The sequence below is a fragment of the Strongylocentrotus purpuratus genome, unplaced genomic scaffold (genome assembly GCF_000002235.5).
Source record: "Strongylocentrotus purpuratus isolate Spur 01 unplaced genomic scaffold, Spur_5.0 spur5_scaffold_15, whole genome shotgun sequence".
Lineage (NCBI taxonomy): Eukaryota > Metazoa > Echinodermata > Echinoidea > Camarodonta > Strongylocentrotidae > Strongylocentrotus > Strongylocentrotus purpuratus.
The window spans coordinates 30,203,013-30,229,334 of record NW_022145600.1 but is presented as its reverse complement, the minus strand read 5'-3'; the positions used below and the strand labels follow the sequence as shown (position 1 = coordinate 30,229,334).

The 26,322-nt window shown below is 38.8% G+C and overlaps 1 protein-coding gene and 1 long non-coding RNA gene across 2 annotated transcripts; both read left to right on the top strand.

Annotated features, from left to right (window-relative positions):
• Positions 1-887: 887 nt before the first annotated feature.
• On the top strand, positions 888-4,971 carry LOC115924224 (small integral membrane protein 19-like). Its single transcript, XM_030986150.1, has 3 exons — positions 888-1,078; positions 3,739-3,872; positions 4,334-4,971. The coding sequence occupies exons 1-3, from the start codon at positions 960-962 to the stop codon at positions 4,396-4,398; spliced, it is 318 nt and encodes a 105-aa protein (XP_030842010.1). The 5' UTR covers positions 888-959; the 3' UTR covers positions 4,399-4,971.
• A 5,440-nt stretch (positions 4,972-10,411) lies between these two features.
• LOC105437806 lies at positions 10,412-15,089 on the top strand. The gene is made up of 3 exons (XR_004064223.1): positions 10,412-10,451; positions 14,076-14,201; positions 14,722-15,089. It is a non-coding gene; the product is annotated as an uncharacterized LOC105437806 (long non-coding RNA).
• Positions 15,090-26,322: the final 11,233 nt, after the last annotated feature.

The following is a 26,322-nucleotide window of genomic DNA, read 5'->3' as shown; positions in this document are numbered from 1 at the left end:
CCACATACCTTAATCCCAATTTACTTAGTAACAGCTTTCCCAGTTTCAGCTGTTCGTTTTCCCTCTAGTTTCTATTAAACGTTGCGCGCTTTATTGTACATAACTGACCTTTATTTTTTTTAAACCCATCAGTTTGTAACAATATTGTAGCAATTGGAAAATAACCTGTGGGAAAAATCCACTAAGAAACAGACTGAGCAGCTCCATGGAGCAGCACATCTCAAAAGTGCTCACTTACTCTTGCGAGGACTTTGGATGAAAAAGCGAAATGATTCAATAGTTTTTGCGGGATTTTGCATTTGGAATTTTCACTTTAGCGAGATTATTGCTGAGATATTATTCTGAAGCTGACGACCTGTCTACAATAGACCATGCAATACCAGCATAGGAGTTGCTATGTCAGACGTGATGTAGCATCACCAGGAAAAGAAAGGTAATGTGGAGGTATTGTATGAAATAATGCAATTCTTTTGTGAGCATGTGCTGAGCTGGGGGAAGTAACATACCACTGTCTCTAGTTAGCTCACTAATGATTGACTGATGATGCCACAAAATGAATGAGATTGGAGCTTTTATTTAGGGTGGGGCTTAGCAGGTAAGAGAAAATTATTAAAACAAATATTTTTAAATGAGTAATTTTGTATGCAGCCCTGCACATTGATCAACAGGAATCAACTTATATTTGGATGTCACCCGACCTTAAAGTTGACTTATCAGGATGAACGAAATAGGCCTTCCGCATATTTAGGCCCATTTATTTATGCACGCCTCTATAAAAGTCCTACCAACTTTGCTTTGCTGCGATGCTTTGAATTAAAGAGATGGCGCTAGACCGTGCTTGAAAAACTGATGGATTGTTTTCCTTTTTCTTTTGTCTCTTCAGAATACCCTACAATTCACTCTAATTCAATAACAAAACATCAATGCGAAGAAAAGAGAACTTCATTTAGGCTCATAAAATGGCGCATGAAAATCACGGACTTCCTCCAGAGGAACACATTGATCATTGGAATGAAGCAACTAACATTTATATGGTTGTCATTGTTGTGTCGCTATGGTTCTTTTTCTACGTTCGCAAGTAAGTTTATTTTTAGCTCTTTGTAATTGTCCAGTTGTTGGTTGTCGGTCAGAGATCGGGCCCATGCAATATGCACACGTAGACTCTAGCTGCATTTAGTATCCTGGCCAGGAATTAAAAGCTGTGCTATTGATTTTCAACATTTCAAACGCCACTGAACAAAACTCAACTGATATGATTTCACTCAAAATCAGTACTTTAGTGACAATAAATGACACCTAAATAGCTGTAATATACAATTGTTGGGGCGCTTGTTCAGAAACGTATCAAAAATTTGACCTGTACTGTACCTACTGGAGTAGACCGAAAGCTTCAGTCTCTATACCGTCTGTTGTTCCACTGAGACTACGTCTGGCTCCACTAGACCTCCGGTTATAGAGACTGAACGATCGCCTATGCCAGCCTATGTTGAAGATATCACGGCTAGATTTTAGCCGTTAGGCCCCTCCCACAAACATGAACAAACTTGCCACGGCCGTATTGTTATGCCCCCAAAATCCCCCAAAATGTCATTTACCTCGTGCATATCCAATTTTACATTAGGCCTAGGCTATAATACATCGGTTCCACTTACTAACTTGATTGAAATAATCTGTTTAATGGTCCCTTTTAAGGAAATTATGGGTCAAAATCGACATCCATGTTGAAAATCTTGCAAGCCGTGTTAAACTCTCGCTGCCGTCAATCTCATCCCTTCTAGTCTACGCCGAAGGCAAAATGATTATGAAGGAAAAACTGTGCGCCATCTACACGTTCGTAATGGCGTTATCACAGTTTTTCCTTCATAATCATTTTTGCCTTCGGCGTAGACTAGAAGGGATGAGATTGACGGCAGCGAGAGTTTAACACGGCTTGCAAGATTTTCAACATGGATGTCGATTTTGACCCATAATTTCCTTAAAAGGGACCATTAAACAGATTATTTCAATCAAGTTAGTAAGTGGAACCGATGTATTATAGCCTAGGCCTAATGTAAAATTGGATATGCACGAGGTAAAATGACATTTTGGGGGATTTTGGGGGCATAGCAATACGGCCGTGGCAAGTTTGTTCATGTTTGTGGGAGGGGCTTAACGGCTAAAATCTAGCCGTGATATCTTCAACATAGGCTGGCATAGGCGATCGTTCAGTCTCTATAACCGGAGGTCTAGTGGAGCCAGACGTAGTCTCAGTGGAACAACCGATGGTATAGAGACTGAAGCTTTCGGTCTACTACTGGAGAAACCTAGACCTACTAGATCTACCTAGGTCTATACCTAGCCTACTGTCTGTAGGCCCTAGAGTAGACAAAATTGTTCTGTCTCTTTCGTTCGTTAGCCTCTGATTTGGGTAGGGTCGGCTCTCTCTTTAGAGACAGAACAGGCCCATACGCTTTAGTGTTCACGTTCAGTGTAACGTTTCTTTACACCAAACTTGGCAAAACTACCAGCCAAAAATTCCATATTTCACAGGATGCATATCCGGTGCATCTTATTTTGACAAGTAGACTAGACTAGACTAGGTATAGATTCTAGGCTTAAAGATAAACTTGAGTTCTGGTAAAAAAGAAAATGAATTCTCACAAAATCTAACGAAACTTACACTGAATGTTCAAGATTACAAATAAATGTCATGTGCCAAACAATTTTGGAAGAAATGTATATACTAGCTGAGTAATGAGCATAGAAAGATATAGACCGAATTTTCCGTCTCTTTCGTTCGTTAGCCTCTTATTGGGGTAGGGTCGGCCGGCTCTCTCTTTAGAGACGGAAACCGTCTATACACATTCCCTTGATAACGCCACGGCCATTTCAGGTCGTAGCGTTTTGCCCCCAAAATCCCCCAAAATGTCATTTTACCTCGTGTATATCCAAATGTAAATTAGGCCTAGGCTATAATACATCGGTTCCACTTACTAACTTGATTGAAATAATCCGTTTAATGGTCCCTTTTAAGGAAATTATGGGTCAAAATCGACATCCATGTTGAAAATCTTGCAAGCCGTGTTAAACTCTCGCTGCCGGAGTCATCTAAATCAATCTCATCCCTTCTAGTCTACGCCGAAGGCAAAAATGATTATGAAGGAAAAACTGTGATAACGCCATTACGAACGTGTAGATGGCGCACAGTTTTTCCTTCATAATCATCTTCCTTCATGCGCAGTAACAGTTTAAAATACGGCTGCAATAAGAAATACTGTTTTTAAGGACGATTAGCGATAATGAACATGTTCCAGTGGCTCTCCTACAATTCTCTCTCACTATTAAAAACAGCTTTGATGTCAGTGCTTCCTGGCTCGTGTTTTCTAAAAAACTCTTTCAATTTGGTACCAGTACTCCTCCCACTCTTTCCTCAGACTGAAGTGCATAGATAATAAATACCATAAGTTTCATTGATTTCTGTTAGTATGAGCCTACTAAAGAAAGAGATTGAGGAGCTGTTCTTGTTGGTTTTAGTCTTGACGGTGTAGGTTGTTTGAAAGAAATTTGGCCCTAAATGATATATCAGATTTTTTCCCCTTCTCATTATATGCATTATGTCGGGAAAGTGAGGAGGAGGGTCACTTACAATTGCGAGTATTTTTTTTAATTGAGCAACAAAGAATAATTTATATCCATATTTTAAGCCATCATTTTTAAAGCTTCTTTTCCTCTGTCTTTTTTTTTTACTTGTGTTTTTAGGAACAAGGGAAGGATTGTGAGAATGCTAACTATGAAGAAGACAACAAGAGATCAGACAGATTTAATGAACAGCAGATATAAAGAAGAACTTCAGCAGGTCAGATTGAGACAACAACTAGAATCATACTACGTCTGTAAGTTCTAACAATCATGGTAATTTGTAACATACATGATCATGATTTTTAATGAAATGTAGAAGTTTCATAGTCTAGTGGTGATAAGAGTTGGCTAGAAATTTTCCCTCATGGGTTGGATCCCTTGCATGGCACTACTGTCCTTTGGCAAGACATGAGGACATTGACAAGATATACATGTAAATCTGCATGCCACTCTTTACTTTGGTGTTCATTAAATTTTGTGAGCACTAAAATCAGTAGAACAGCTAGAGCTAGGGTAATATTTGAGCACCTTGCATCCTGGCTATGAGCCCTAAATGGAATATTTAATATTGTTATTGTTATTATTGTATTATTATTACAATTATTATTTATATAATTATTATTATTATTACTACTATGATTAGCATTTTTATTTATCAGTAATAATACTTATTATTATTATTACTATTATTGTTGTAATTGTCTTACATGTACAGCTCGAAAATGGGATCAAGGTAAACCAGTCAGCCAAGATCATCACGTCAACTTGAACGGCATGTGAGTGACACATGATTGACACGTGGAGGACCAAACAGTTCTGCTGGTGTCAGAACACTTTTGCATCTTGGAACCACATTATGGTGGAAGAGAATGATCTACATAACGGCCTGGTGCTGGTTTGGACCGTACGGTCGATGGAACGAATGACAGGTGTTTTGGCTTTTGTTGAACACCATGCTCCATCTCCAATGCTGATTCAGCTGCCTGCTATAGGTTATGTGTCAAAGAAAGTTCTGAGAGACAGGCATGTGTGGAATGAGAGACGTCTGGCTAGACTGGCTTCAATCCTTGATGTGCCAGGGTTTATCATTCGGAGCGGTAATATTTTGTGACTAGCCGAGTCTCCTGAGATGGTTTGAATGACTGAGAAATGCTCCTTGACCAGCCATACGCAGAGACATACCTGTAAGCTGCTTGATGTGCATGTACTGTAGTCTAATGTTCCAAAGGTTACCCATAAAAGTGCTTTAAATACAGACCAGGGGGGTGTTTCACAAAGAATAAGATTGACTTTAAGTTGGACTTAAATATAGCAGGACAATCATGCCACTGGTTGCTCTCACCATTCTGATCTTTAGATAATATTTTTTCCTTCAATAATGAATTATCAAAAAATGTAAATTCTGTAGATTTGTTAACATGATTTGTACGTCCATCGAGAGACCAATGCCAGTAAAATGGTGAGAGTAAACGGTGGCATGAACGGCCTGCCATAGTAATGTCCAACTTAAAGTCGTTCTTGGTCTTTGTGAAACTACCTCCAGGGGTGGTGTTCTGAAAGCTATTAAAGTTACATGTAGGTATGTTGAATGTCATAACAAATTGAATCTCTCTGTTTTTTGCAATAAACAATGTACATGATGATGTACAATGTATGTGCAGAAATCAGGAGATGACGTGTTCTAATTTGGATTTATCAGGATATGTAATGTACATCTCTCAAACATAAAAGACAACACAGTTTTAAGAATACCATTCCTGATCAAATTTTTGTCATTACCTTCATAAAGAGAGAGAGAGAGAGAGGTGAAGATAGAGAAAGAGAGAGCGAGCGAGATAGAGAGAGACAAAGAGAGAGAGAGAGAGAGAGAGAGAGACAAAGAGAGAGAGAGAGAGAGAGAGAGAGAGAGGAAGAGATAAGGAAAGACCTAACCTACTATACAGCTTGTACATTTTTGAAATATATCTCATAGTAAATATTTTAAGAGGCAAAAACAAATTTCACTTTGTCACTTTATTTCTAACGCTCATGTTGATAGAAGTACTGTGTTTTTGCAGTAATTTCCAAAACCAATCAAGCTAGATAGAAATAGGACAATTTCTTTTATTTTACAAGAAATGTTGTTTTGGAAAAATGTCAATGCTCCTGAAATATTTGTATGTGTGCTGTACATGTGTACATTTTAACTATCCTTCACACATGTACATGTACAGTGTGTATCAAACTAAAGGTAATCATAATTCAGAGGTTTAATATTCCAAGCTAATTTACTTTGACACTTGTATATGTACATGTAGCTTAAAATGAAAGAGGAATTCCTCCGCTTTTCATTGATACTTTACTTGCAGCACTGATGACACACATGACCTAATACATAGTGGCCATGTTCAACGACAAAGAAATGAATCAGTTGTGACATCGATGAAAGAATTCATCTCAGCCTTTCATCCATTTACTCAAACTTACAAAATATGGAATTCATAGTTCATACCTGTTTTCTTCATCAACAATGTATTCAGTCATGTGGTACATCGGTGATGCAAGTGAGCTATCAATGGAAAGCTGAGGAATTACAGCCCTCTAAATTTGGATTACCTTTATGTTGATACACTGACACTGAGAACAAGGAAAGTGGCATCCCATTTGCCCATTCTTGGTCACTTTCTCAGCTCAAGTACTAAAAATTTACCCCAAAGTTAATGTATATTTTTATCTGGAACCCCCCCCCCCCCCCCCCCCAAAGTAAATGCATTCCATATGTTATGGTATGGTCACATTGATGCCACATAGTAAAATAATTTGTTTGAATATTATGTATATTTCAGATATCATTACAAGAAAACCCACTCAAGATATTAAGGCCTTTTCGATTGTGTTCCATGTTCAGGAAAAAGGACAACGTATTTGGTCACCATATAGTGGAATTTTCATGTTAATGAATACCGAATATATTATTTTCCTTCACAATCAGTCAGATCCAAGCTATTGTAGGGCCATCTATTTCATTCATCATCAAGTTCTTCACAAAACTTTGATGTACAGTGTATAAAAGGTAAAGTATGAGACATTCTGCCCTCTGTCACTTGGTTCTTACTTCTTAGTAGATCCATAGAAAATTTAATGTACATGTATGTCATTTAATGTATGCACATATCTAAGATGTGCTTCGTACACTTAACAGCCAATGATGTAAGGACGTACCAATGTGCAATTTTAAAGCGATGTATTTTTACTTTTTGTTTTAATTGTTCAAAATTTAATTTATGAAGGAGTAGATTCATTTCATGCAGGGGTTACATATACATGTACAGGTGTATGTAAAAACACATTTGCAATTATTATACAAGGTACACACATGTATGTATGGTGCAGGTATGATTAAACAAAATTCTTTAGAGAAAATGATTTTCTTTGTACTGCAGAGCAATGTATTATAACACCTTTTGATTGATCGTAAGGTTAATATTGAGCGTAAGTCTATGGCTCATCAAGTAATGATCAAACTCTCAAGTTTGATTAATACATGGGAGGGAACCTCACAAGATATGTAACATAGTTGCCAATTTGGTTTCATCGATTGCAACTTTAAAAAATTGGACTTCCTTATTTTTTATCGGATTTTTACTCAAACTTTCACTATTTTTTCTGCTTTTATTAAAACCAAATAAATATCAGGTTCGACCTCCCTTTAGATTTCATATTGGAATCATTTTATTTATGACAGGGACAGTAGATGTCTATCTTTGACCTTAAAGCGATACTGACTTGTGAACTTTCTGACCTTTCGTACTGTCAGTATTACACAGTGCCATCTCATGGTCGACTTGCCAAAAGTGTGTAACCCAATACATAATTTCTGAATTACGGGACGATATTGCTACAGCTTTTGTGGTAGTGCTTCGAGCACAGTGTGGCTTTAAAGAGCCCAAACCTTTCTTATACATTTACATGTACGTGGCTTCATGATTTTGACAGATTAGACTAATGTAATAACAGATTAGACTAATGTAATTATACCATTATACCAGTATGTTTTTGCACATTGTGGATATACAGTATATTGTAAATGTATTCATTAAGACGTTTGAACAGCCTGAAGATATTATTTAAAACCTACATCATGCACATTTTGTACAAATACCTTAAATTCATTTATTATATAAATGTTAGCAATAAAGGAACAAACGAAACATTTAGACAAAAATTGATTTTGTGTTTACTTTTGTGAATGTGGGCACTTATTTGTTTATGATTTCAAGTCAATCATGAATCTTTCAACCATTATTCATCTCCTTTGCACACTTTATTTATCTCCTTTTCATCCTTATATAGAAAAAAATAATGCTGGTTTAAATAAAAGGTATACCCAGCTTTGGTATATTCCCATTTAAAGGTTATAACCTGTGCGACCTTAAATTATATATAATTTTAAAGAGTAACAAATATTCTGTCTGATGGTCATTATTTATTTATCCTTTGCTGTCATGGATGATGGAGCAGCAACTTTAAAACAAAATCTGGTCAAAATCCTCTAGTACACAACTGTACCAAGTTTGGTCAGAAGCAATGAATTTGGAGGAAAAGCCCAATTATACGTCGTTATTTCGGTCCGAAAACAATTGCTGACTTAATTGCATTGACTTTGTGCCCTTGAATAGAAATGTTAACAATATCAACTCAGACTCCAGAAACATCTGATTAACAAGCAAAATTTGTGATATTAACTGTGGTGTGACACAATTTGGGTTCTTTCGCATCCCTCGTTAAATGTTATCCATAATGATCCGTTTCATTAAGTCATTCGAAATGGACAAAGTGTACTAGATCTAGGGATATTCTGTTTCTTTTAAATGAAAGTCTACTGTCAATATCTTTGGTAATTATCATCATGTCTTTCTTCCTTCATTTACTAAATCTAACCTTTCATATGCTTTTCGAGGCAAATACCTTATGCATTTCACGGACCTTATGCATGTGGAATGGTATAGTGGACAAGTAAGCAGATCGAGAGATCCTAGATATCAAGAGACAAGAAGGTGACTTCTAAAAATTCACCTTCACCACTAGTCTATAGGCCCTTTTCGTCTTAAAGCCCTTCTGTACTTGTTTGGCCAGGAGAAGTTAGACCACCCAGGGTGGTCACTGACAGGTGACTAACTCATCAACTCGGCTCTCAATTAACATAAGAAAAAGAGGATCATGGGGGACCAATGGTCACCGATTAGGCAATGTTTTCTATGTAGAGGGAGCAAAGAGCTATAAGTAGTACAGTGGGGCTTTAAACAAGACGCCTTGGCGAGTTTTAACAACTCGCCTTCTCGCCTTTTCGTCTTAAACAAGTCGCATTCTCGCTGCACGTTTAAGCTTCCGTACCATACCACATTATATTGTGAAGGATTTCAAACTACTCTATTAGGCATATTGGCATTAATGTAATTCTGCCATCTACGTCAGAAAATATTATTTCCCCCAAAAAGTTGATTCAATTCAATTCAAATTCACATTTATTCGGCAAAAGATAAAAAAATCAAAATGAAATCATTACAAATGAAATCATTATAAATACCGGGATTGCTAAAATAAGTTAAAAACTTGTAAAGAAGCAATCCCAAACATAAAAAACAAACATATACAATACAATACAATACGATGAAATTTGATACAATACAATTAAATACAATACAATAATAATAATGTTTTTTTAATTTTTTTTATTTATGTTTTTATTAAGAAATCAAATCATAACATATACAAACTTTCCCCAAAATACAAATGCTGTGCTACAAAAGAAATTAATGACAAATTAAGATATTTACAAACGATTGAGATGATCTGGGAAAAAAAGAAGAAGAAAAAAAAAAGGCAGAGTACACGTAATAGAACTAATCAGAATTATAACAATTACAAGTACAAAAGCAAGAACCTCGAGATAGCATTGCATCAGAAACAGAAAATTTTGTTGGGCCCAAAATGAAGAAAAAGGAGTAAAAATAAGCCATCGACAGGTACAATGGAAACTCCAGACCACCAACAGGTTGGATGAGCAAAGTCGAGGAATGAGACAATCCGCTCTACCTCCCCCCCCCCCCCCTCACACACACACCCTCAACACTCTAATACTAACACTCAAACACACAACCGCCCCTCCCCCATCCTCTCCCCCCCCCCCCCCCCCCCCCCCCCCCCCCCCAACACACACAATCCACACGCAACATGCGGGTAAGACAGATCGCCTCACACCCCGACCCCGCCCACTCCAGACACCCAGTCGGCGAATTGTGCAGACAGAGCGTGGGGAAATCAACTGAAGTGATAAAAATACAACGCATTCCTGTTTCCTGAATAGGCAATAAGGAAACACGCGTAAACTGACCCAATTCCAAAGAGATTCGATCATACACAGTATGTCCTCCGTAGGAGGACTAGAGGGCCAACTAAAATCGTGACCTTTGACATTTCATAGGTTTTGCATTGGATGCATTATGGGGGTTTTGTCCGATTTGAACGACGGTTTTGGAGGGTCAATGAATATTCATGAGCAATGACGTAAAAAATACGCCAACTACTGTTTGTTGATTGGCCATCGACAAAATGTTTTATGTATTAGGTCATGCATAAAACATTTTTTGCATTCCCAGAATTCCCTACGATTTGAGCACGAAAATGGTGGTTGTATGAACTGCAACTTTCAAGTTATTCAATTACGAACAATGAAACATTTTTCTTTTAAGTGAATTCTATTATAATAGAAGTTTGTCAAGTACATCTCAGTGAAGCAGAAAATCTTCAGGCGAACATTGGCATCGAAGTGATACCCTATGATATCAAGAAAAGTAAGTAAAGATCCATTTTGTGTGAAGGTCTCTGAAATGATTGTGATGTGTTCGTCATTGCAGTGAGCGGCTCTCCGCATTGTCACAACGTATTAACCGGTTAACCCTTACCCCATCCTCTTTTCTTTCTTCTGACCAGAGAATATTAACTGATTGAATGAACTCTACTTTAAGTCATCGACGGTAGTATTTTCAGAAACAATCAGGATTTTACCGTAGGTTATTTCATTAGAGCACATCTCACGTATCAGCACGGCTCGCCGTATGCACGCGCGTCTCGACATTACCAGGGCGCTGACATTTTGCGCACTAAATTTCACATTTCTGTGCATGGATACGTTCTTTTTCTCTTCTCATCTCATGCATATTCATTCCCCCCTGAACAACTGTCGAATCGATAACCAGGATTTTTTTATTGTACCTCTAGGTTCAGTTAATCAAGCTCGTTCCAAAACTATATTATTTGTCCATATTTGTTTTTGCCAAAATATTCTAAATGCGATCTGAAAATGACCTTATTTGTCACTTTACGACACTTAAAATTCAAGGGTTTTTTTAAGTTGTCATGGCAATAAAATACAATTTTTTTTAATGATCTCATGTATATATTTTGATTGCTCATCATTTTCTCCTCAAATTGATCATTTGGTTTTACAAGTCTCGTTGGGCAGATTTTAAGCTACGAGTCCTCAAAGATAAGGTAAATTTTTCCAATTTCTCCTAATTTCACACCTTTCACCCGAAATCGTAGTACATTATTGAATATGGAGCAAGATACGAGAATTGATAGTTATCATACAATTTATCATGATATTTCTGATGATTTAATTACCTAGTTTTGCAGATTTATAACGTGAAACAAATACTAAACTGAGTTTGAAAATACAACAAAAGCAGCTGATTTATATATGTAGCGAGTACGCGAACACGTGTAGCCCGCTTCGGTCAGGGTAGTGTAACGCCACCCTACCGTTGTGTGAACAATCCCACATGCAGCTAAATGTGTCTTGCGCACATTTGGAAGCATAAACACAAGTTTAAAAAAATATTAAAAATCGCTCGAATTGAATTTTATCATGACATTTTTAGATTATGTTTCTTTAGAATGTTGTTTTTAGATATGCACATGTCAAAAGATTTTTTTTCTATTAGATTAAAAGAAAATCAAATATTTCTTGGGCATGGTCAGGGGAAATTTTTTATCGCCTGATGAGTGATGTGTGTTATGTTATTAACTGAAGCTGAGCCAGGTGTACTGTACTGTAGACCGAAAGCTTCAGTCTCTATCGTCGGTTGTTCCACTGAGACTACGTCTGGCTCCACTAGACCTCCGGTTATAGGTCTATAGTCAGATAGTGGAGCCAGACGTAGTCTCAGTGGAACAACCGACGATTATAGAGACTGAAGCTTTCGGTCTACACCTGGCTCAGCTTCAGTTAATAACATAACACACATCACTCATCAGGCGATAAAAAATTTCCCCTGACCATGCTCAAGAAATATTTGATTTTCTTTTAATCTAATAGAAAAAAAATCTTGTGACATGTGCATATCTAAAAACAACATTCTAAAGAAACATAATCTAAAAATGTCATGATAAAATTCAATTCGAGCGATTTTTAATATTTTTTTTAACTTGTGTTTATGCTTCCAAATGTGCGCAAGACACTTTTATCTGCACGTGGGATTGTTCACACAACGGTAGGGTGGCGTTACACTACACTGACCGAAGCGGGCTACACGTGTTCGCGTACACGCTAAATATATAAATCAGCTGCTTTTGTTGTATTTTCAAACTCAGTTTAGTATTTGTTTCACGTTATAAATCTGCAAAACTAGGTAATTAAATCATCAGAAATATCATGATAAATTGTATGATAACTATCAATTCTCGTATCTTGCTCCATATTCAATAATGTACTACGATTTCGGATGAAAGGTGTGAAATTAGGAGAAATTGGAAAAAATTACCTTATCTTTGAGGACTCGTAGCTTAAAATCTGCCCAACGAGACTTGTAAAACCAAATGATCAATTTGAGGAGAAAATGATGAGCAATCAAAATATATACATGAGATCATTAAAAAAAATTGTATTTTATTGCCATGACAACTTAAAAAAACCCTTGAATTTTAAGTGTCGTAAAGTGACAAATAAGGTCATTTTCAGATCGCATTTAGAATATTTTGGCAAAAACAAATATGGACAAATAATATAGTTTTGGAACGAGCTTGATTAACTGAACCTAGAGGTACAATAAAAAATCCTGGTTATCGATTCGACAGTTGTTCAGGGGGGAATGAATATGCATGAGATGAGAAGAGAAAAAGAACGTATCCACGCACAGAAATGTGAAATTTAGTGCGCAAAATGTCAGCGCCCATCTAATACCGGCCGTGCCGATACGTGATCTCATAATTTTAAGTTCAGTTCATAGCTTGATTTCCGATAGTAATCGGTCGTAGATGTGGACCTGTTGGAGACTGCGCAAATGGCTCATTGCTAGTCCAAGCCGATGAGATCTCGTCGAGCGGTTTATGATCTTCAATCCGCCGGTTCTAGCCGGCTGTAACACTCTACCAAGAAGCGACTGCGTTTCCTGAGCTGGCGCGGCTATAACTTACAAAGTTACAGTGTGTTACTGTAAAGCCTAGGGCTAGGCTAGTATTCATAGCATAGTCTGGCCTGAATTTTCTGTCTCTTTTGTTCGTTAGCCCTTGATTTGGGTAGGGTCGGCTCCTCTCTTCAGCCGACCCTACCCAAATCAGAGGCTAACGAACGAAAGAGACAGAAACATTCGGGCTAAGCAAAGCCTAAGCAGAGCCTAGGCCTAGGGCTAGGCCTAGATCTAGGTCTAGTCTAGATCTAGCACTTAAATATAAACAGCATTTAACCCCGCATCTAGTATAGGCCTAGATCTAGGGCTAGATTCTAGGTCTAATGCATTCTAATAAAGAAAGACTAAATAAATGCCTGGTGTAGGTGGATTAAATAAATGATGTGGAAATTATGGAGAGGGGGGGGGGGGGTGCACAATCATTCTGTGCCCCCCTTTTTCAGATGTGGCATAGGTCTAGGGACGGGTCTAGATCTAGGTCTAGAGCCACCTACTAATAATACTGAAAATAGGCAATTAGGCTACATCTAGATCTATAGCTTGTGTTATGCCATAGCAAAGAATTCCATAGCCATGGGTCTAGTCTCGTTTTTGCTACACTAGTAGACTAGACTAGTCGTGCACATGTGTCATTATTGTGATCCAGGTCCAGATTCAGCTTAGTTTGAATGTAGATCTAGATCTACTACTAGGCTAGATCTACCATCAACAACAAAAACAAAAGAAAAAAGGTGTCTCCTCCCCCCCCCCCCCCACCCCACCCCTCTTTCCCTGATTTTGCTCTTACTCATGTCATTGTGCCTTGTTTGAAATAATTAGTTTATTTTCAGGATTTTATGCCACCCCTTTTAGTTTTATGTTGGTGAGAATTCTGGATCCAACCCTACATATGATATGGATATTTCTTTCTTTATTAAAGGACATGAACAAAGTTATAAACTGATAACTAATGCATGCATTTGATATTAGCAGGAACCTTACTAAGTTTATGTTTTCTTTAAATTGTAGATCCTATGGAACAAAGAAGCAGATAATGATCACAGAAGTGCAACAAAGAGCACCAGGACCTGATCATCAAAAGTTATGGTGTAGATCTAATTCAAGAACAGGACACCTAAGTTGAACTCTGGCAAGGTATGTTTGTATGAAGTTCGAAAATATTCAGGCTGTATAATCTAAGCCCATGCGAACACCGCACTCGACTAGGACTATATACAAAGATTTGGGGAACTGTCATCTTGTGTTGCATTATATCTTGTAATTCTCATTTATTCTCTAGCTTTTTATTTAGGTGACAAACTATGGTGTTGCTACAGTTTATTCTCTCAGCATATTAAAAGACGTACTCAAAGGCATTTTTTCCTCAATATTACATTATATCTAATAAACTTTTGTTCACAAAAGTCTAGCAAATAATAACTTAAAATAAATTGGAAATTACTTTAAGAATAATTGGAAATACATCTAGAACTCTAAACCTTTACTCTTCTTTTCAAAAAGGGCCCTATCAGAGAGACATAAGTTTATCATTTTTTAATAAAATTAAAATGCAAGACCTACAAAAAGTGGGGAGGTACTATTTTTGAAAATACAATATAATGCAGCAGTTTTAATCTTATTTGATTTCTCCTCTCTTTTTGTTTTTATTATGCAGGTTGTCCCAATCTGCATGGTTTGATACCCAGGCTTCTTTTGTACAAGTCCCTAGTCCACCCTCATCTTGAGAACTGTTCCGGTGTCTGGGATCCCTACAACATCTAAGATGTCCAGGACGCTACTTCACAATGGGGACCACAAGAGAACCAGCAGTTTGACTGAGATGATCAGCACCTTTTAGTTGCCTACTATATCTACAACTACAAGGCACTCTGCAAGAAGATTGGGAATGGTGCACAAGATAGTCAATGGTCTCTCCGCTTTCCCTTGAAAATTTTCCCACTGCACTACTTATAGCTACTTGCGCCCTCTATATAGCAAACAATGCCTAATCGGTGCCTGTTGGTCCCCCATGATCCTCTTTTTCTTATATTAATTGAGAGCTGATTTGATGAGATAACCACCTTTCAGTGACCTTGCCAGGTGGTCTAATCCCCCTGGCCAAACTAGTACAGACGGGCTTTAACAAATCACAAGCAGGAAGTACCATGACATGACCCTAATTCAGTTGCACTAAGTCAGAAGCGACATAGACAAGTTTGTATTTGCCCAACACTCTGTCCCAAAGTTAATGGAACTGACTTCCAGCAAATATAGTGCATGCTGACAGTCCAGAGAACTGCCAGGGACTACTTCTGACGCATCTACTCTCTTTATCCCACTTAGAAACATTCTGTCTTCCTCGCACCACTTGTAATCTTTAGTAATAGTTCATCTTCGTGATAGGCTACAACGCCTTTTGAAGATTACCAGAAGAAGAAGAAGAAGATATATCGAGGATCATGAAAGTAATCATTTGTTCTTTTAAATGCGTGTACATGCATGTAACATAGTTTTTGATATTTAATCTTAAGTCAAGTTCTGACAAAAATATTAGGGATGCTGAACTGAATAGTAAATTGACGGGGTGGGGGGGGGGGTATAAAATGATGTAGTTCAATAGTAATACTGTAGTAATATAATTAATAACATTAATAATAATAACAATATTAAAAATAGTAACAATAACGACAATGATCATGATAATAGCAGTAATAATAATGATAATACAGGTAGTAGTAAAAACAACAACAATAATGTCTAATGTAAGATAAAGTACTCATAAAACTCAGTATATACCTGTGCTTTACATAATAAAATAGCATGTTGATATTATTGAATATTTTGTTCAAAATCTACAGTAAACTTTTACAACTGAAAAATTTGAATTCAAGAGACACCCCCCTCCCTCATCCTTTTTTGATGTCATGTTGGATTTAAAAAGATCTTGATAGAAACAAAATATGTTGATAAATGAGTTCATAGATGTTAATAAATTAGTTAATACTGCTTACTTCTGTTCTTTTCATTTTCTTATTTTGTGAAATATATGTGATGATGCTGGTGATTATGATGATGTAGGCACTCTGTAATGATAATGCTGTATGACTGAGGTAAGATGGGGGCTGATACAGTCTTGTGTATAATTGAGTATGGTGTTTGACCTTTTGATGTTTGTTTATATCTGGCATCAGCGAGATAGATTTAACCATGATCTTTCCTAATGAGAGAGAGAGTGGGCAAGACTAATATATAAATGCAGTATGAAAAATGGTTGACAATAAAGATGAGGGGGGGGGGGTTAAATAAAGAATAAGTCAATGCCAAAATGATGAAAGCATAGGTAATTGGGGTGGGGAAGGGGGAGGGAGGGTAATAGAGCCTATGGAAATGTCAATATCAGAAGGGGTCCCTGTATTGAAAATGTTACTGTTGGGGGGGGGGGGGGCAAATTAAAAAAAAAATAGTGGCGACGAATGCAAGAACAAAAAGAAGGAGATAAAATTGAAATTTAATTGGGGATGGGGCACAATATGAAGATCATTGAAGTCAAGGTGAGAATGATTCATTATTTAGACACTAAAGATATGAAAATATCAATTGTTAAGTGGGCTAAATGAGTAGTGCAATTTGTCTGATTTAAAAAATATTAAGTTAAAGTTAATAAACGAACAAAAAAAAAAAGAGGTAAAAAATGAATTGAGGTACCACAGTGAAATGGGGTCATTATTTTTGCCTTTTAACTGAACTGAATTTTTTAAAATGTACTTGTGGCCCCAACGAAGTCAACCATTTAAAAGTTTATTAGCCCCCCCCCCCCCCCCCCCCCCGGCCCCCCACACACACACCCTCCCCAACTCTGACCTTAATTTATTCTACATTTATCGGCCCAATTAAGGATTCTGTCGATATAGTAACGCATGCGCATTGTCTTTTTTTATTGCGATAATATGCTAATAAGTGGAAAAGAGCTCATGAATATTCCAAATTTTAATTTAAATATTTTGCGCGCTGCGCGCAGTCCAAAATCCCCATTTCGCTGGTGCACTAAAGATTTGTCGTCTTCATAGGCTAATACACGATAAGTGGAAGCAGTGTGCACTTTTGACCCTCCAAAATTTCCCCATGGCTAGACGGATGCAGAAGCGGAGTTGAACCCCCCTGCCCAATTCCAATCGAGGTTATCGCTCATGTTACACAGTGGCAATGTGATTTGTAAACAAAAATTATATGCACACAAGTAATGTAAAATTATTTGACTATGGGAAATAACTAACAGCAATGTAAAAGGGGGGGGGGAAAGGGGTTGGAGTAACAATAAATACTTGTATCTCTGTAAAGGGCACAGGAATATGTACAGAAGTAGACATGGGAGTACAAAAGACAAAATATTACATAACAAGATCACTGACAATAATAATAATGTTACATACACTGTTGGTCATAATGGTGGAATAATTTTTTTACCCCAATTTATAGGATGATTTTGACAATGATTTATTCCTAATAGATCTAGATAATAGTATCCATTCTCAGATTTTATTGAATAATAATTTGCGAGTGTTTATTTTGCGTGACTGCTAAAGCATGTATGTGCTACTATGCTAATCAACTAGGGGACCTACGTCCTTAAGTCATAACTGACAGTAATGAGGATTAATGCCTCACAAAAGGGCGCTAATATAGCTGATAGACACGGTTCTTATTCTGGGGCCTCACAGTTACGAGGCCATTACTTAGCCACTGAATCATGACTGTACACAGCGGGAGCTAGGGTACGTCGCCGCCCCTACAAATACAAAAAAAACAAAGAAAATGCAAAAAATTATCAATAATTTTTTTCATTTTCCCCCGGTCCCCAACATAAAAAATTTCTCTGTAGGGCAATGCATTATGGGTCAAGGCATGCCCACATAGAGGATTTTTTTTAAATCTTAGGGGTCGGGGCAAAATGCAATGAATTATTGAAAATGTATTACATTTTCTTTGTTTTTTTGTATTTGTGGGGGCGGCGACGTACCCTAGCCCCCGCTGCGTACAGTCATGATTCAGTGGCTAAGCAATGGCCTCGTTACTGTGAGCCCCCAAGATCAAAACCGTGTCGATATGCTTTATTAGTGCCCTTTTATGAAGCATTAATCCTCATTACTGTCAGTTATGACTTAAGGACGTAGGTCCCCTAGTTGATTAGCATAGTAGCATACACATGCTTTAGCAGTCACGCAAAACAAACATTCACAAATTATTATTCAGTAAAATCTGAGAATGTATACTATTATCTAGATCTAGTAGAAATAAATCATTGTTAAAATCTTTCCATAAATCGGGGTAAAAAACATTATTCCACCATTATGACCAACAATCTACTACCAAAATATATTAATCAATTATGTATTTCAATAAATCATTGGGTGGCAAGTATTGTTCTTTTCAGATTAAGTTTAAACGCGTTGTGGTTCTTAACACCCTTTAAATGACTTAACATGGAGTTCCATTTGTGAGGACCTTGATATCTAATTGATTTATTTTGCAAAAATGAGTTAGTGAATTTCGGTAGATGGAAGTCATTCTTTTTTCTTGTTTTAAAAGAGTGGACATCTGAGTTCAAATGAAAACTGTCATAAAACGTTACTGGTAAAAAATCATTTTTGAGTTTATACATAAATAATGAAGTCCCTTGAGAAAGAATATCTGGAAGTTTTAGTAAATTTAAGGATTTAAACAATGAAGTGTGCGCCCTGAAGGAAGCGTTGCAGCACAACCGAACAGCCCGCTTTTGAAGTATGATAAGGGGCTTTAATAATTTATCAAACGTTCTCGCCCACACTAAATTACAATACGTTAGGTAGGGATATACGAGGGTATAGTATTAAAAAAAGCATGGTAGAGGATGGTAGAAAACTTCTGAGCTTACTCATAACACCGACTTGAGACCGAATCTTCTTGGAAATTAACTCAATGTGTTTTCCCCATATGAGTTTGTTGTCAATAGCAACTCCTAAACAAATTGGGGGGGGGGGGGGGTTATGGAGTACACATTTTTTTCTTCAAAAAAAAGATTGAGGGGGGGGGGGGGGGTTGACCCCTAAAACACCCCACTGCGTACGCGCCTGGGACTACCCTTGTACAGGCATTGCTTTTTAGTGGGCCCCTCTGTTTCCAACATGTATTTCTTACATTTGTTTTAAATGCTTATAATTAATTTGTAATGTTTTGTTGGAAACATAAATAAATCGAAATTGATATGGTCATTAATTGATATATCTATCCAGTCGAGATAGATATAATAATTTACCAAATATATCAATTAGTAGGCGGTATCATCATGTATTAGTCAAAACATATTCTTTCACATGATTGGTAATAAAAGCTTCCATTTCATTTTTTGAAATGGAGCCGTTTCCAAAACTGGTCTTTACCTTTAAGAATATGGTGCGAGAAAAAAAAGCTACATTATTTGACTCATAACACATGCTCAATTTGCACAGCTGACATGCATGAACCTGTTGTCTCCGCTTGCTGTGCTTGGCCTGAAGAAGCCTGCAATATCTATTTCAAAAAGGGGAATTCCCTTGCTCTGTATGACACGTTGACATCCTGACCACAAAGGCCTTAAGGAATATATGTCGCAATTAAATACTATATCGTGTTTATAAAAGAAAAGGTCACTCATATATATTCACAAAGCGATTTGCTTATGTATCGCCATGGGTAATAATTTTGACAATAATTCGTCAGCTGTCTGCAAGAAGACTACCGTAAGAGGTCAGCCAACGATTTTATCAGATGAAGCAGGAACTGAGCAAAAGGAAATAATATGGTTCTGGAAATGCATTGCGCAATATTTACATGAAAAGAAAATGGGTTATTTGATAATACACGCATTACTAAATGGGGTATCTCAATGAGCACCCCTTATGCTTGGGGATATCAGGGCATGTGAGTTAAAGTCTCACCTCCCTGGGGATATCTCACTGAGCGGCAAATGCTTGCGAACGTACGTAGCGAATTTGGGGTTTCGCAAGGGTTCGTAAAAGGTTGCAATTAGCTCGCAAACAGTTTTCATTGCGCAAACAGTTTTTCTTGTCGCAAAAAATGTTCAATGGGTTATTTGATTATAAACGCATTCGTTGAATGCTTACGAACGTTGCGAATTTGGATTCACCAACTTTTCTGTCAAAGTTAAAGGCCCTATCTCACTGAGCGGCGAATGCTTCGTAAAAAATTGCAAAAGGTTGCAAGAAAGTTCGCAAACAGTTTTTCTTTGCGAAATTATTTTTTCCGCAGTTGCAGGCGTTTGCAAAACAGTCGTAAGCGTTTACAAAACAGTCGCAAGCCTTTGCAACTGGTTGTAAGACGGTGTCGCTCTTTGTTATCGCCAGCTCTCTTTGTTTCGCAAAAGTTAGCTACCACAGTACCATATAATGGTTCCTTTATAAAATCGACCCATTGAGTACAAGGAGTTAGCAAAAGGTCTCAAACGTACGCAAATAGTGGCAAAGGATTTGCAAATGGTTGCTATAATCTTCGCAAAAACTGTCGCTAACATTTGCTTACAGTTACAGTCGCTAATAGTCGCCAACTGCCTTTCGCAAACACTTTCGGAAACTATTCGCTCAAATGTTGCTAACTGCCCGGCCCCCCACTCAGTGTTTTTAGGGTACGCATATGCGTGTTCCCTCCTTTTGAAAACACCCTTTAAGTCCCGTGTGTAAAGTCAATTTTGTGTATGTACGAGCCGGACTTTGGTGCGTGAAAAGTACCCCTTTACCGGACATTTTGGTAACACGCTTGCGGTCATTCCGACCCCGGAGTGGGGGGGGGGGGGGGGGGGGGGGGGGGGCGGGGCTAATTGTCGCTAAACGTCACTAAAAGTTGCTGATTTTCGCCAACATTCGTCAGAAAAGTGGCGAATCCAAATTAGCAACTTTCGCAAGCATTCGCCGCTCAGTGAACCTTAAGGTTCGCCTTTGCGATATATAGCGACTTTTAGTGATGTTCAGCGTCAATTGGCAACATTTGAGCGAATGTTTGCGATAGTGTTTGCGAAAGACAGTTGGCGACTATTAGTGATTGTAAGCAAATGTTAGCGACAGTTTGGGGAAGATTAGCAACTATTTGCCGATCCTTTGCCACTATTTGTGAATGTTTGGGACCTTTTGCTATTAACTTCTGGTTCTATTTTATATAGGAATTAGGAACCATATAGTAACGTGGTCGCTAGCACAGTGGCGGATCCAGGGGGGGGGGGGGGTTGGGGGGGTTGCAACCCCCCCTTGGGCGGCCCAAAAAAAAAAAAAAAAAAAAAAAAGGGAAAAAAAAAAAAAAAAAGAAAGAAAAAAAGAAAGAAAAAAGAACGCACGCTGGAGAGAAACCCTTTCAAGTGCAAATATTGTGAGAAGATATTCAACTCATCTGGTTACTTAACCAAACACATGATAACTCTGGATATAACTATGTATTAAACTGTTACTTGATTTAAAAAGACGTTATCATGCACTGCTTTTTATGGTCTCCATTGTGTTAATAGATGCCAGGAAAACATCACTTACGGGGTTCAAATAAACACCCCCCAAAAATCGGCTCGCCGCTTCGCGGCTCGTGGACGATGCTCCGCATCGTCATTATTTTGGTCAACCCCCCCCCTTAGCAAAAAGCTAGATCCGCCCCTGTTTAAGCAGTGGCGAATCGAAAAGAACTTCAACGACACCGTCTTACAACCGTTTGCAAAGGCTTACAACTGTTTTGGAAACGTTCACGTTTACCTTTGCGGAAAAATAATTTCGCAGAGAAATTTTGAAAATGTTTAAAATTTCTTTGCAACAAGAAAAATTGTTTGCGACAAAGAAAACTGTTTGCGAACTTTCTGGCAACCTTTTATGAACCTTTTGCAACCTTTCATGAACCCTGGCGATCGAAGCCCCAATATCGCTACGTGCGCAAGCATTCGCCGCCTAGCGAGATTAAATATTGAGGAGAATTATTGCACTTTAAAAGTGGCTGTCTTTCTTGGCTATCATGCACGTTTTCCATCACGCGATGGATCAATATCATGTTGACACGTCATCATGACACTCTTAATGAAGAATAGTCAGTTTAGAGAGAAAAAAAGAGATAATTATGAAGATCATATAGATGAGTTTCTGAATTATCATGAAATCGAAAAAAAAATGTTTTCTCAGTGACGGTTTCTTATAGAAGGTTGAGTTGGAAAAAAGTTGTTAGCTAACCCGTTCTTTTGACATTTTTTTTTTAGATATTATATTAGAAATGTCCGCTATAAAAAATAATGTTCTTTAAATGCCCTCATACGAAATATGGCAAGAAATAGGTAAACCGTTTGGACCCCACTTTAATGACACTTGTGTGTGTATATATTACTATACAACTGCTGTCTGCAGGCGCACCGGAAGCAGTTTGGGATTGGGGGGGGGGGGGGGCAAACATTCCAGGGGGCTCACTTTCCAGGGGCAGTGACGTAATGAGAAAAAAAGTTCGGAATATTATCGATCAGGTAGAGCGTAAATTGGCGTGGGGTCCAGGGCATGAGCCTCGGGATGAGCCCCCGGAAGCTCAGGGGTTTTAGGTATTTATTTAGGTTAGATGAGCTTCCAGGGGCCCTCTATAAGGAAATTGACGTGTTCCAAGGGGGGGGGGGGGAGAGCCCCCAGAAGCTCAGAGGTTTTAATATTTAACTACGGTCAGATGAGCATCCAGGGGCCGTCTTAGGGCCCTTGGTGTGGTCCAGGGGGCAAAGCCCCGGAAGCTCAGGGGTTTGAGGCATTTAATAACGGTCAGATGAGCATCCAGGGGCCCGCCTTAGGGCCCTTGGGGGGGGGGGCTCCAGGGGGCAGAGCTTCCTGAAGCTCAGGGGTTTTAGGTATTTAATTACGGTCAGATGAGCATCCAGGGGCCCGCCTTAGGGCCCTTGGTGGGGTCCAGGGGACAGAGCCCCCGGAAGCTCAGGGGTTTTAGGTATTTAATTACGGTCAGTTGAGCATCCAGGGGCCCGTCTTAGAGCCCTTGTTGGGGTCCAGGGGGCAGAGCCCCTGGAAGCTCGGGGTTTTAGGTATTTAATTACGGTCAGATGAGCATCCAGGGGCCCGCCTTAGGTCCGTTGGTGGGGTCCGGGGGTGGAGCCTCCGTAAGCTCTGGGGTTTTAAGCATTTAATTACGGTCAGATGAGCATTTTTTATACCTTATTTGTGACTTTGGCAGGTCACTTATTTTTTCTCCGTCTTTCTTTCTTTTTCTCTTTAACATACTTTTTAAAAAAGGAGGGGGGGGGGGGGAGGGGCTTGAGCCCAGCCACTTTGCAGACCATGACATAAAGGCTTCTAAATAAGCGTATTTTGCCTGACTGTAATGTGGTAATTTGTTATTTTCCAACAAACGCATAAAAAGGTATGACTTTCTTTGAATGGAATTGTATATGTGATTTAATTCAGGTTTTTATTATTGTTACGTTCTTTTGGATTAAAAATACAAACCATGTTTACTCCTTTACTGTTTTATTTTTTATTTTTTTGGAGGGGAGGGTGGCGTTTAGGGGGGGGGGACAAAATGCGTTTTGCCCCCCCCCACTTTTTGACTGGGGGGGGGGGGGGCAACTGCCCCCCCCCCCCCACTTCCGGCGCCTATGGCTGTCTGCACCTGCACTTGCACTGCACCCACTTGATCACTCAGTTTTCCCAAGAGAGTTATGTCGCCAATTCCTTTTTTATGAGACCGCCATCCATCTCCAGCCTAACCGCTCACGATGGTTGTCTCCTGCGGTCTAAATTGCCCCTCTAATGTATTGAAAAACATTTACTATATATTTCTTATCTTATTTGTATGCTTCGTACATGTTTAAAGTATGATATAATTGTACATGATTTTCTATTTAATTACTTTTATATCATTTCATTGATTGTATTTGAACGCAGAAACAAAACCAATCAAACAAACAAACAAACTAAAATAACTTCTATCATGAAAGACCCATCACATCCTGCGTGTACCAATTACCCGTAGACCCAGATACATAAATTCTTTTATTCCAAATTCCATGCACATCTATACTGCACAAGTAACACGAAGTTCTCAGCTTTAAGCGAAATAATAGCGATAATAGCGAATATGATTATTTGTTAACATTTCTCTACCCACCCAGTAAAATAAATTTGTAGGGACTGGGTTGGAAAGTTTTCCACCTTATCACCTCTGTGGGTCTAAAACATCCGTTGCTCTGCTACTGATTTTTTTCTACATTACTATGGCGATGTATTTTCTGCCATGCATTATAATCTGATTGGAAATTATGCCATCTCTCCTTCTCTATTTTTCCCTTTCCCTTTGGACCCTGACCAACTCTCCCTATATTTCTCTCTTCTATCAGTCCTTCGAGCTTGAGCTCTCTTTTCCTTTCTCTTTCTGCTCATATTTCGATTGTGATGCTGCTCCTATTCTACTTCCATTTCACATTTATATTCATACCTGAATTTATTCATGATGTGATTCAGAATTGTATTTAAAATTCTTGCTATGTATAAGTCATATAACGGTCTTGTCATGTTTTGTGCTGGAAGCCGGAGGACCATACCTGCTCATAAACTTTTTCTAATAGAGTCTTGACGCCCTTCTGGCTTTCAGCACACGACACCATGTTTTGGTGTTATGTTTTAGGTATTACATGTTACACCAATGGAAACGAATTTCTGTATTATGGACAATAAAATCTTGAATCTTGAATATTAAATGTTATTTAGTTTTTATATTTTAAAAGGCTTACAGAGTACACGGATTCCTTAAATCAACCTCCCCCAGCTGTTCCAGACAATTCCATTCTGAGGTGATTGCACGACCCGAATGATCGCTGGCGTACTGATGAGGGGGCCCCTTGGCATTACCAGGAACCCTGAAGCGGACCCCTGGATGTTCATCTAGCCGTAATTTAATGCCTAAAACCCCTGAGCTTTTGGTCCTTGTCTGAATTTCAAATATGTTCTTTGTCTATTCCCTTTTCTTCCTACGTCCTCTTCCTTTACACTCCTCTCTTTTTGGCCGGCGTTTATTGGGGACCACCCCACCGCCCCCTGGCTACGCGCCTGCTGTCAGATGAACATATGTTGATACCTTGTCCGCCCCGGAAGCTCAGGGGTTTAAGGTTCTAATTTACGGTCAGATTAGCATTCAGGGGTCCGCCTTAGCGCCCTAGACGGGGTCCAGGGGGCAGAGCCCGGAAGTTCAGGAGTTTAGGCATTTAATTACGGTCAGATGAGCATTATTTTGATACCTAATTGTTACAATGGCAGGTCACTAATTGGCTTGGGGTTCAGGGGGCGGAGCCCCGGAATCTCAAGGGTTTTAGGCACTCAATTACGGTCAGATGAGTATCGATGGGCCCGCCTAAGGGCTCTTGGTTGGGTCCAGGGGGCAAAGCCCCCAGAAGCTCAGGGGTTTTAGGCATTTAAAATTACGGTCAGATGAGCATTTTTGATACCTTATTATTTGTGACACTAGCAGGACACTATTTGGCATGGGGTCCAGGGGGCAGAGCCCCCAGAAATCAGGGGTTTTAGGCATTAAATGACCGTCATATGAGCATCTAAGGGCCCGCCTTAGGGCCCTAGGTGGAATCCAGGGGGCAGAGCCCTTAGGATTTTAGGCATTCATTTTAATCATGGTCAGATGAGCATAATTTGATACCCCATTATAATGTGACACTGGCAGTTAACTGTTTTTTCTTTCTCGCTCTCTTTCTTTCTATTTCTCTTTAATATACTTTTTCAAAGAAAGTGTGGGGCAGGGGCTCGAGGATCCCGATCCCCGCCGTTCCGCGGGCCCTGATATGTAGGCATCTCAAGAAGCATTTTCTTGCCTGGCTGTAAATTTAGGAATTTGTCGTTTTCCAACAAACGCATGAAGTGAGGAAAATTATCTCATTTCAGCATTATTTGTTATCCACCGTTATGGAATTATAAATAAACCACGTTTGAATTCTATTTCTTCAACCCCCCCCCCCTCCGATCTACACCTTGTTGGCGGGAAAATTGCAACGGATATCCCCTACCTTTCTTCATTCTCTTTTTTTCCTTTCCCTTTCTCTCCTCTTTCACTTTCCCTTCCCTTACTTATCTCTATTTTAGGTTTGCTGTGGGGGGGGGGGGGGGGGGGAGGGGCATGGTCATTTTGGTCCCCAACCGCTCCACACATTGTTGGCGGGATTAACCGCAACTGATCTCCGCTTCTTTTCTCCCTTTTCTTTTTTTCTTCCTCTTTTTGTTCCCTTTTAGCT

What these genes read in the sequence shown, in the direction of transcription:
- LOC115924224 (XM_030986150.1), top strand. Translation starts at nt 960, where the DNA reads ATGGCGCATGAAAATCACGGACTTCCTCCAGAGGAACACATTGATCAT. An exon ending in TTCTTTTTCTACGTTCGCAA is followed by an intron (nt 1,079 to 3,738) that starts GTAAGTTTATTT and finishes TTGTGTTTTTAG; the next exon opens with GAACAAGGGAAGGATTGTGA. An exon ending in ACTAGAATCATACTACGTCT is followed by an intron (nt 3,873 to 4,333) that starts GTAAGTTCTAAC and finishes TTACATGTACAG; the next exon opens with CTCGAAAATGGGATCAAGGT.